Below are 12,171 nucleotides of genomic sequence, written 5' to 3'. Positions count from 1 at the left end.
TCAGTACGACCACCATCATCATCATCAGCATCAGTACGACCACCATCATCATCATCAGTACGACCACCATTATCATCAGTACGACCACCAGCATCATCATCAGAACGATTACCACCATCATCATCATCAGAACGACTGCCATCATCATCATCATCAGTACGACCACCATTATCATCAGTACGACCACCATCATCATCATCAGCATCAGTACGACCACCATTATCATCAGTTCGACCACCACCATCATCATCAGAACGATTACCACCATCATCATCATCATCAGAACGACTGCCATCATCATCATCATCAGTACGACTACCATCATCAACATCAGCACGACCACCATCATCATCAGCATCATCATCAGCAGCCCGCCCCGATGCGTCATTGCTTATCTACCGCCTCCAAACCATCGCCCGCATCCGGCGCCGTTGGCTAGACGTCGTTCGCAACTCCAGACCCGCTGTCTGCAACAACAACCACAACAACAACCACAACAACAACCACAACAACAACCACAACCACCACACATCCCCACCACCGTCGCCACCACCAATATCGGAGCGCCAGCGGTGGGCACCACCTCGACCCCGCCGCCCGCCCGACGTGTTCACGTTCAGCGCCAGCGAGATCGAACACCTCGCAACTGACGGTGGCGCCGCTTGCAACGGAGGAGGCGGCGGCGGCAGACGAGGTGGTGGACGAGGTGGTGGACGAGGTGGTGGACGAGGCGGGGTGCGGAGGAGCGGGCGAGTTTTGTATCCGCCCAGCTGCGCGAGGAGTCGCAGGAGAAGGGAGGCGCTGTCGGCTCCCGAGGCGGACCACGCCGTGCTGCTGCTCACACTCTTCACCCTCGCCTTCGGCCTGCAGGTGTGGTGGTGGTGGTGGGGGTGGTGGTGGTGGTGGGGGTGGTTGTGGTTGTGGTGAAGGTGGTGGTAGTGGTGAAGGTGGTGGTAGTGGTGATGGAGGTGGTGGTGGTGGTGGTGAAGGTGGTGGTGAAGGTGGTGGTGGTGGAGGTGGTGGTGGTGGTGGAGGTGGTGAAGGTGGTGGAGATGATGATGGTAGTGGAGATGATGATGGTGGTGGTGTTGGTTGTGATGGTGGTAGTGGAGATGGTGGTGGTGGTAGTGGATGTAGTGGAGATGATGGTGGTAGTGGAGCTAATGATGGTGGTGGTTGTGGTGAAGGTGGTGGAGATGATGATGGTAGTGGAGATGATGATGGTGGTGGTTGTGGTGAAGGTGGTGGTAGTGGAGATGGTGGTGGTAGTGGTGAAGGTGGTGGTTGTGGTGAAGGTGGTGGTAGTGGTGATGGAGGTGGTGGTGGTGGTGGTGGTGGTGGTGGGGGTGGTGGTGGTGGTGGTGATGGTGGTTGTGGTGAAGATGGTATCATGTTTGCAATAACCACAACACAAGCAGTCATTTGTTTGCATTTTGACTGCTTGTGTTGCGGTCATTGCAAACATGACGCCTTGTATAAAGGTGTCAAGAGTTTTGTACCAGTTTAAAGGGTAAAAAAACCTACTACAATATTTTGCCACTGGCAAAGGAGATGTCTCATAAGTGACTTCATAGTTGAGTTGCGTGGTAGAAAAAGACGCTGAAGCCGGTCGTGTAGGGGCTGACGCCAAACTGTTTGTTCAGGTCTTACGCCTAACCCGGGGGAAGGGGTTAACACAACGGTTCTTAACTCATCTCCCCAGGGGAAGGGGTTAACACAACGGTTATTAACTCATCTCCCCAGAGGAAGGGGTTAACACAACGGTTCTTAACTAATCTCCCCAGGGGAAGGGGTTAACACAACGGTTCTTAACTCATCTCTCCAGGGGAAGGGGTTAACACAACGGTTCTTAACTAATCTCCCCAGGGGAAGGGGTTAACACAACGGTTCTTAACTAATCTCTCCAGGGGAAGGGGTTAACACAACGGTTCTTAACTCATCTCCCCAGGGGAAGGGGTTAACACAACGGTTCTTAACTAATCTCCCCAGGGGAAGGGGTTAACACAAGGGTTCTTAACTAATCTCCCCAGGGGAAGGGGTTAACACAACGGTTCTTAACTCATCTCCCCAGGGGAAGGGGTTAACACAACGGTTCTTAACTAATCTCCCCAGGGGAAGGGGTTAACACAAGGGTTCTTAACTAATCTCCCCAGGGGAAGGGGTTAACACAACGGTTATTAACTAATCTCCCCAGGGGAAGGGGTTAACACAACGGTTATTAACTAATCTCCCCAGGGGAAGGGGTTAACACAACGGTTATTAACTAATCTTCCCAGGGGAAGGGGTTAACACAACGGTTAACTCATCTCTCCAGGGGAAGGGGTTAACACAACGGTTCTTAACTCATCTCCCCAGGGGAAGGGGTTAACACAACGGTTCTTAACTAATCTCCCCAGGGGAAGGGGTTAACACAACGGTTCTTAACTCATCTCCCCAGGGGAAGGGGTTAACACAACGGTTATTAACTCATCTCCCCAGGGGAAGGGGTTAACACAACGGTTCTTAACTCATCTCCCCAGGGGAAGGGGTTAACACAACGGTTCTTAACTAATCTCCCCAGGGGAAGGGGTTAACACAACGGTTCTTAACTAATCTCCCCAGGGGAAGGGGTTAACACAACGGTTCTTAACTCATCTCCCCAGGGGAAGGGGTTAACACAACGGTTCTTAACTAATCTCCCCAGGGGAAGGGGTTAACACAACGGTTCTTAACTCATCTCCCCAGGGGAAGGGGTTAACACAACGGTTCTTAACTAATCTCCCCAGGGGAAGGGGTTAACACAACGGTTCTTAACTCATCTCCCCAGGGGAAGGGGTTAACACAACGGTTCTTAACTCATCTCCCCAGGGGAAGGGGTTAACACAACGGTTCTTAACTAATCTCCCCAGGGGAAGGGGTTAACACAACGGTTCTTAACTCATCTCCCCAGGGGAAGGGGTTAACACAACGGTTCTTAACTCATCTCCCCAGGGGAAGGGGTTAACACAACGGTTCTTAACTAATCTCCCCAGGGGAAGGGGTTAACACAACGGTTATTAACTCATCTCCCCAGGGGAAGGGGTTAACACAACGGTTATTAACTCATCTCCCCAGGGGAAGGGGTTAACACAACGGTTCTTAACTAATCTCCCCAGGGGAAGGGGTTAACACAACGGTTCTTAACTAATCTCCCCAGGGGAAGGGGTTAACACAACGGTTCTTAACTCATCTCCCCAGGGGAAGGGGTTAACACAACGGTTCTTAACTAATCTCCCCAGGGGAAGGGGTTAACACAACGGTTCTTAACTAATCTCCCCAGGGGAAGGGGTTAACACAACGGTTCTTAACTAATCTCCCCAGGGGAAGGGGTTAACACAACGGTTCTTAACTCATCTCCCCAGGGGAAGGGGTTAACACAACGGTTCTTAACTAATCTCCCCAGGGGAAGGGGTTAACACAACGGTTCTTAACTCATCTCCCCAGGGGAAGGGGTTAACACAACGGTTCTTAACTAATCTCCCCAGGGGAAGGGGTTAACACAACGGTTCTTAACTAATCTCCCCAGGGGAAGGGGTTAACACAACGGTTCTTAACTAATCTCCCCAGGGGAAGGGGTTAACACAACGGTTCTTAACTCATCTCCCCAGGGGAAGGGGTTAACACAAAGGTTATTAACTCATCTCCCCAGGGGAAGGGGTTAACACAACGGTTCTTAACTCATCTCCCCAGGAGAAGGGGTTAACACAAAGGTTATTAACTCATCTCCCCAGGGGAAGGGGTTAACACAACGGTTCTTAACTAATCTCCCCAGGGGAAGGGGTTAACACAACGGTTCTTAACTAATCTCCCCAGGGGAAGGGGTTAACACAACGGTTCTTAACTAATCTCCCCAGGGGAAGGGGTTAACACAACGGTTCTTAACTAATCTCCCCAGGGGAAGGGGTTAACACAACGGTTCTTAACTAAGCTCCCCAGGGGAAGGGGTTAACACAACGGTTCTTAACTAATCTCCCCAGGGGAAGGGGTTAACACAAGGGTTCTTAACTAATCTCCCCAGGGGAAGGGGTTAACACAACGGTTCTTAACTCATCTCCCCAGGGGAAGGGGTTAACACAACGGTTCTTAACTCATCTCCCCAGGGGAAGGGGTTAACACAACGGTTATTAACTCATCTCCCCAGGGGAAGGGGTTAACACAACGGTTATTAACTCATCTCCCCAGGGGAAGGGGTTAACACAACGGTTCTTAACTCATCTCCCCAGGGGAAGGGGTTAACACAAGGGTTCTTAACTAATCTCCCCAGGGGAAGGGGTTAACACAACGGTTCTTAACTCATCTCCCCAGGGGAAGGGGTTAACACAACGGTTCTTAACTAATCTCCCCAGGGGAAGGGGTTAACACAACGGTTCTTAACTAAGCTCCCCAGGGGAAGGGGTTAACACAACGGTTCTTAACTCATCTCCCCAGGGGAAGGGGTTAACACAACGGTTCTTAACTCATCTCCCCAGGGGAAGGGGTTAACACAAGGGTTCTTAACTAATCTCCCCAGGGGAAGGGGTTAACACAACGGTTCTTAACTAATCTCCCCAGGGGAAGGGGTTAACACAACGGTTCTTAACTAAGCTCCCCAGGGGAAGGGGTTAACACAACGGTTCTTAACTCATCTCCCCAGGGGAAGGGGTTAACACAAGGGTTCTTAACTAATCTCCCCAGGGGAAGGGGTTAACACAACGGTTCTTAACTAATCTCCCCAGGGGAAGGGGTTAACACAAGGGTTCTTAACTCATCTCCCCAGGGGAAGGGGTTAACACAACGGTTCTTAACTAATCTCCCCAGGGGAAGGGGTTAACACAACGGTTCTTAACTCATCTCCCCAGGGGAAGGGGTTAACACAACGGTTCTTAACTCATCTCCCCAGGGGAAGGGGTTAACACAAGGGTTCTTAACTCATCTCCCCAGGGGAAGGGGTTAACACAACGGTTCTTAACTCATCTCCCCAGGGGAAGGGGTTAACACAACGGTTCTTAACTCATCTCCCCAGGGGAAGGGGTTAACACAAGGGTTCTTAACTCATCTCCCCAGGGGAAGGGGTTAACACAACGGTTCTTAACTCATCTCCCCAGGGGAAGGGGTTAACACAACGGTTCTTAACTAATCTCCCCAGGGGAAGGGGTTAACACAAGGGTTCTTAACTAAGCTCCCCAGGGGAAGGGGTTAACACAACGGTTCTTAACTAATCTCCCCAGGAGAAGGGGTTAACACAAGGGTTCTTAACTCATCTCCCCAGGGGAAGGGGTTAACACAACGGTTCTTAACTAATCTCCCCAGGGGAAGGGGTTAACACAACGGTTCTTAACTAATCTCCCCAGGGGAAGGGGTTAACACAACGGTTCTTAACTAATCTCCCCAGGGGAAGGGGTTAACACAACGGTTCTTAACTCATCTCTCCAGGGGAAGGGGTTAACACAACGGTTCTTAACTAATCTCCCCAGGGGAAGGGGTTAACACAAGGGTTCTTAACTAATCTCCCCAGGGGAAGGGGTTAACACAACGGTTCTTAACTAATCTCCCCAGGGGAAGGGGTTAACACAACGGTTCTTAACTAATCTCCCCAGGGGAAGGGGTTAACACAACGGTTCTTAACTCATCTCCCCAGGGGAAGGGGTTAACACAACGGTTCTTAACTCATCTCCCCAGGGGAAGGGGTTAACACAAGGGTTCTTAACTCATCTCCCCAGGGGAAGGGGTTAACACAAGGGTTCTTAACTCATCTCCCCAGGGGAAGGGGTTAACACAAGGGTTATTAACTAATCTCCCCAGGGGAAGGGGTTAACACAAGGGTTCTTAACTAATCTCCCCAGGGGAAGGGGTTAACACAAGGGTTCTTAACTCATCTCCCCAGGGGAAGGGTACTGGGAGCTCCTACACCCCACCAGGCTGTCGGGCTCTTCCCACAGCACTGAACGAGGGTTCATCCAACATGGTCAGCCGGGTAAAGTAGCCCCCCTTAGCCTGGCTCTCACACCCCCTATCCCGGAGCCCCCTACTCCCCTAACGCTCGCTCTTCTGGCTCACGGCGAAGACCCCGTCCACTTTGACGGGGTCTCCCGTCAAATACCCCGGGGGGCATGACGTCACTTCACCTTGACGGCATTCCCCCCCCGAGGCGAGCGTGACATGAAGTCAGCGCTCCACTCCTCAACGGTTGTATCATCGGACCCTACGGCCGCATGTTCTGGACACTTTGGGTGCAGAGAAGGGGGCAGAGCCGTCAACTGAACAGCGCCTGGTGGTGTTACGTCGTCTCCGACGCTCGGGGCACCGACCAGATAGACGTGGAAGGCCGGAAAACGAATAGTGCCGCGTTGTCCGGGAACGTCTGGCGGAAGAGCCAGTGCAGGAAGATTTCAACTTCCACATCCCGGCGAAACTCGTCGTGAACTCCCGGTGAGGCCGTGGACGTTGAGTCCGAGCGGACTGTGTTGGATGCTGCAGCTGCGAAAGGCTTCGGCCTGAAGGCAGTTTGTGCCTGTCATGGCGGCCAACCTTTTGGACCTGCTGGCGGACACCGGTGGTGAGGGAAGCTGTCAAGTTGAAGGAGGATGGGGGAGGAGGAGGCTTTTCCCTGAGCTATGCTCAGGAAAAGGTCTCCAGCGTCGCTACCTTTTGCAGACGAGGTTTGTCCCCTTCGCCTCGTCGGTCTGCCATCTGCAGCGCGTGGCGCTCGAACCGTCTCACGCCGCGTTGCGGAAGCGGCCGGGGACGGGCATCGGCACCTCCAAATCTGATGGGATCGTGGTTCACTCCCAGGAGGGTGGGAACAGCCGCCCTTCGTGGACGAGTTTAAGTTACCTCGGGGCAGAGGTCGCAACCGGGTACCCGATACCCGTACCCTACCTGATACCCGGCTACCCGTACCCGGCCGGGTACGGGTTGCTGTTTGCGACCCTGGTGCGGCCGGGTACGGGTACGGGTAGGCCGTGAGTCACCTGCGAGTCACCGTTTGTCACTCATTTCCCAACGTCTTGTCTCTTCTCACAATTCAAGTTGCTAGAATCAACCCACCCGCGCCTGCAACGTGGCTTCATCCCAGAGGTCGCAATCAGGAACCCGATACCCGTACCCTACCCGTACCCGGCCGGGTACGGGTAGGGTACGGGTACGGCCGGGTACGGGTACCCGTTTGCGACCCTGGTGCGGCCGGGTACAGGTACGGGTAAGGAATCAAAACCCGTTTGCGACCTCTGCCTCGGGGGTTTCTTTCGCGATCGACGGCGGGTGGGAGCGAGAGAACGGCCGGCGGATCGGTGCGCCGTCCGCAGTGTTGCGCGGGCGCTCCACCCTCGAACAAAGCTTGCGGTTTACAGGTCGATTTTCGTTCCCACCGTCGCCTAAAGATGCTCACGAGCTTTGGGTAACGACCTGAAGGACGAGGTGGTTGTGGCGGAGGTCTCCAGACTCGATCGAGAGGTTCCCGCTTGCCAAGAGGGCATCAGCTGCAGCAGTCGCTGGAGCGAAAGGCCCCTAGGTGGCGCGTGACGAGTTTGGAGAGTCCACGGAAAGGGTGCACCCAGCAGCCTCTAAGACGTTACGGGAAACCATCCGACGCCTTAGGAGGGGTCGACGGGACGTGGCGCCATGGCTGTTCTCATCTTCTTGGTTCTTTCGGTAAAGTCGTCACGTAGAATGGAAATAATGAAACAATAAAATAATAAAACGTAATAAAATACAATTCTCACGACGTTTCGGCCACAACGCAAGCAGCCGTCCTCAGGTGGAGAGCAGGTCTGTCGGGGAGACAGCGTCTGAATGAACAGAGTCTGAACCAAGTGTATAGTGTAGTGTATAGTGTAGTGTATAGTAGTGTGTAGTGTAGTGTATAGTGTAGTGTATAGTGTAGTAGCGTAGAGTCTATTAGCGTAGAGTGTATAGTAGTGTATAGTATAGTGTGTAGTGTAGTGTATAGTAGTGTGTAGTGTAGTGTATAGTAGTGTATAGTAGTGTGTAGTGTAGTGAATAGTGTAGTGTATAGTAGTGTATAGTGCAGTGTATAGCCGTGTGTAGTGTATAGCATAGTGGATAGTATAATGTAGTGTATAGTAGTGTCTAGTGTAGTAGTGTATAGTGTATAGTAGTGTGTAGTAGTGTATAGTGTAGTGTATAGTGTAGTGTATAGTGTAGTGTATAGTGTAGTGTATAGTATAGTGTATAGTGTAGTAGTGTATAATAGTGTGTAGTAGTGTGTAGTAATGTATAGTAATGTATAGTGTAGTGTATAGTGTATAGTAGTGTGTAGTAGTGTATAGTAGTGTCTAGTGTAGTAGTGTATAGTGTATAGTAGTGTATAGTGTAGTAGTGTATAGTGTATAGTGTAGTGTATAGTGTAGTGTATAGTGTATAGTAGTGTGTAGTAGTGTATAGTGTATAGTAGTGTGTAGTAGTGTATAGTGTATAGTAGTGTATAGTGTATAGTAGTGTATAGTGTAGTAGTGTATAGTAGTGTATAGTGTAGTAGTGTATAGTAGTGTGTAGTAGTGTGTAGTAGTGTATAGTAGTGTGTAGTAGTGTATAGTAGTGTATAGTAGTGTATAGTGTGTAGTGTATAGTGTGTAGTAGTGTATAGTGTAGTAGTGTATAGTGTAGTAGTGTATAGTGTATAGTAGTGTATAGTGTAGTGTATAGTGTAGTAGTGTATAGTGTAGTAGTGTATAGTGTAGTAGTGTATAGTGTATAGTAGTGTGTAGTAGTATAGTAGTGTGTAGTAGTGTGTAGTAGTGTATAGTGTAGTGTATAGTGTAGTGTAGTAGTGTATAGTGTAGTGTATAGTGTATAGTGTGTAGTAGTGTATAGTGTAGTGTAGTAGTGTATAGTAGTGTGTAGTAGTGTAGTGTATAGTAGTGTATAGTGTGTAGTAGTGTATAGTGTATAGTAGTGTATAGTGTGTAGTAGTGTATAGTAGTGTATAGTGTAGTAGTGTATAGTGTATAGTAGTGTATAGTGTAGTAGTGTATAGTAGTGTGTAGTAGTGTGTAGTAGTGTGTAGTAATGTATAGTGTAGTGTATAGTGTAGTGTATAGTGTAGTGTATAGTATAGTGTATAGTGTAGTAGTGTATAATAGTGTGTAGTAGTGTGTAGTAATGTATAGTAATGTATAGTGTAGTGTATAGTGTATAGTAGTGTGTAGTAGTGTATAGTAGTGTCTAGTGTAGTAGTGTATAGTGTATAGTAGTGTATAGTGTAGTAGTGTATAGTGTATAGTGTAGTGTATAGTGTAGTGTATAGTGTATAGTAGTGTGTAGTAGTGTATAGTGTATAGTAGTGTGTAGTAGTGTATAGTGTAGTAGTGTATAGTGTATAGTAGTGTGTAGTAGTGTATAGTGTATAGTAGTGTATAGTGTATAGTAGTGTATAGTGTAGTAGTGTATAGTGTATAGTAGTGTATAGTATAGTAGTGTATAGTAGTGTGTAGTAGTGTGTAGTAGTGTGTAGTAGTGTGTAGTAGTGTGTAGTAGTGTGTAGTAGTGTATAGTAGTGTGTAGTAGTGTGTAGTAGTGTATAGTAGTGTATAGTGTGTAGTAGTGTGTAGTAGTGTATAGTGTGTAGTAGTGTATAGTGTAGTAGTGTATAGTGTAGTAGTGTATAGTGTATAGTAGTGTATAGTGTAGTGTATAGTGTAGTAGTGTATAGTGTAGTAGTGTATAGTGTAGTAGTGTATAGTGTAGTAGTGTGTAGTAGTATAGTAGTGTGTAGTAGTGTATAGTAGTGTGTAGTAGTGTATAGTAGTGTCTAGTGTAGTAGTGTATAGTGTATAGTAGTGTATAGTGTAGTAGTGTATAGTGTAGTAGTGTATAGTGTAGTGTATAGTGTAGTGTAGTAGTGTATAGTGTAGTGTATAGTGTATAGTGTGTAGTAGTGTATAGTGTAGTGTAGTAGTGTATAGTAGTGTGTAGTAGTGTAGTGTATAGTAGTGTATAGTGTGTAGTAGTGTATAGTGTATAGTAGTGTATAGTGTGTAGTAGTGTATAGTGTAGTAGTGTATAGTGTATAGTAGTGTATAGTGTAGTAGTGTATAGTAGTGTGTAGTAGTGTGTAGTAGTGTATAGTAGTGTGTAGTAGTGTGTAGTAGTGTATAGTAGTGTGTAGTAGTGTATAGTAGTGTGTAGTAGTGTGTAGTAGTGTATAGTAGTGTGTAGTAGTGTATAGTAGTGTGTAGTAGTGTGTAGTAGTGTATAGTAGTGTATAGTAGTGTATAGTGTGTAGTAGTGTATAGTGTGTAGTAGTGTATAGTGTAGTAGTGTATAGTGTAGTAGTGTATAGTGTAGTAGTGTATAGTGTATAGTAGTGTGTAGTAGTATAGTAGTGTGTAGTAGTGTGTAGTAGTGTATAGTGTAGTGTATAGTGTAGTGTATAGTGTAGTGTAGTAGTGTATAGTGTAGTGTATAGTGTATAGTGTGTAGTAGTGTATAGTGTAGTGTAGTAGTGTATAGTAGTGTGTAGTAGTGTAGTGTATAGTAGTGTATAGTGTGTAGTAGTGTATAGTGTATAGTAGTGTAGTAGTGTATAGTGTGTAGTAGTGTATAGTGTGTAGTAGTGTGTAGTGTATAGTGTGTAGTAGTGTGTAGTGTAGTGTATAGTGTATAGTGTGTAGTAGTGTAGTAGTGTATAGTGTATAGTAGTGTATAGTGTAGTGTGTAGTGTAGTGTATAGTGTGTAGTGTATAGTAGTGTAGTAGTGTATAGTGTAGTGTGTAGTGTAGTGTATAGTGTATAGTGTGTAGTAGTGTGTAGTAGTGTATAGTGTAGTGTATAGTGTATAGTAGTGTGTAGTAGTGTGTAGTAGTGTATAGTGTATAGTAGTGTGTAGTAGTGTATAGTGTATAGTAGTGTGTAGTAGTGTATAGTGTATAGTAGTGTGTAGTAGTGTATAGTGTATAGTAGTGTGTAGTAGTGTATAGTGTATAGTAGTGTGTAGTAGTGTATAGTGTATAGTAGTGTGTAGTAGTGTATAGTAGTGTGTAGTGTGTAGTAGTGTATAGTGTATAGTAGTGTGTAGTAGTGTGTAGTAGTGTATAGTAGTGTGTAGTAGTGTATAGTGTATAGTAGTGTAGTAGTAGTGTAGTAGTGTGTAGTAGTGTAGTAGTGTGTAGTAGTGTGTAGTAGTGTAGTAGTAATGTCGAACTGGAGTCTGTCGCCAGGGTAAGGGAGCTGTGGGACCGCCGCTACTCGCCATGCTGACGTCGCGACCCTCGCCAGGACAAGCGGATTGAGGAACGAACGAAATTAAAATTCGATTTCCCTCCTCCACCCTCTGCACCACTCGCCATCCATCCATCTACCACCACCACCACTCTCCATCCACCCACCACTTTCCATTCATCCATCCACCACTCTCCATCCACCCACCACTCTCCATCCACCACCACCCACCACCACCACTCTCCATCCACCCACCACTTTCCATTCATCCATCCACCACTCTCCATCCACCCACCACTCTCCATCCACCACCACCCACCACCACCACTCTCCATCCACCCACCACCACTTTCCATCCACCACCACTCTCCATCCACCACCCACCATCGCTCTCCACCCACCACCACCACCACCACTCTCCATCTACCACCCACCATCACCACTCTCCATCCACCCACCACCACTTTCCATCCACCACCCACCATCACCACTCTCCATCCACCACCCACCATCGCTCTCCACCCACCACCACCACCACCACTCTCCATCTACCACCCACCATCACCACTCTCCATCCACCACCCACCATCGCTCTCCACCCACCACCACCATCACCACTCTCCATCCACCACCCACCATCGCTCTCCACCCACCACCACCATCACCACTCTCCATCCACCACCCACCATCGCTCTCCATCCACCCACCACCACTTTCCATCCACCACCCACCATCACCACTCTCCATCCACCACCCACCATCGCTCTCCACCCACTACCACCATCACCACTCTCCATCCATCCACCACCATCGCTCTCCACCCACCACCACCACCTCTCCACCACCACCACCTCCATCTACCACCCACCATCACTCTCCATCCACCCACCACCACCACCACCTCTCCACCACCACCACCACCACATCTCCACCACCACCTCCATTATCACCACCCACCCACCTCCCCTCCCCTCCTCACCCCCAGATCTACAACGC

General features: G+C 48.5%; 1 protein-coding gene across 1 annotated transcript in view; it reads left to right on the top strand.

The window, feature by feature from the left end:
* Positions 1-324: 324 nt before the first annotated feature.
* Positions 325-12,171, top strand: part of LOC144952539 (torsin-4A-like) — a gene marked incomplete at its 5' end in the record, with an annotated part of 14,846 nt that continues 2,999 nt past the window's right edge. The window contains 2 exons of the mRNA XM_078882989.1: positions 325-870; positions 12,161-12,171. The exon at positions 12,161-12,171 is cut by the window's right edge and continues 268 nt beyond it. Coding sequence (XP_078739115.1) covers positions 325-870; positions 12,161-12,171 — 557 coding nt within the window. The remainder of the gene's footprint in view (positions 871-12,160) is intronic.

This window comes from Lampetra fluviatilis, chromosome 68, assembly GCF_964198595.1.
Source record: "Lampetra fluviatilis chromosome 68, kcLamFluv1.1, whole genome shotgun sequence".
Lineage (NCBI taxonomy): Eukaryota > Metazoa > Chordata > Hyperoartia > Petromyzontiformes > Petromyzontidae > Lampetra > Lampetra fluviatilis.
Note: the sequence above shows the minus strand (reverse complement) of the source record. Positions and strands in the feature narration are given on the sequence as shown.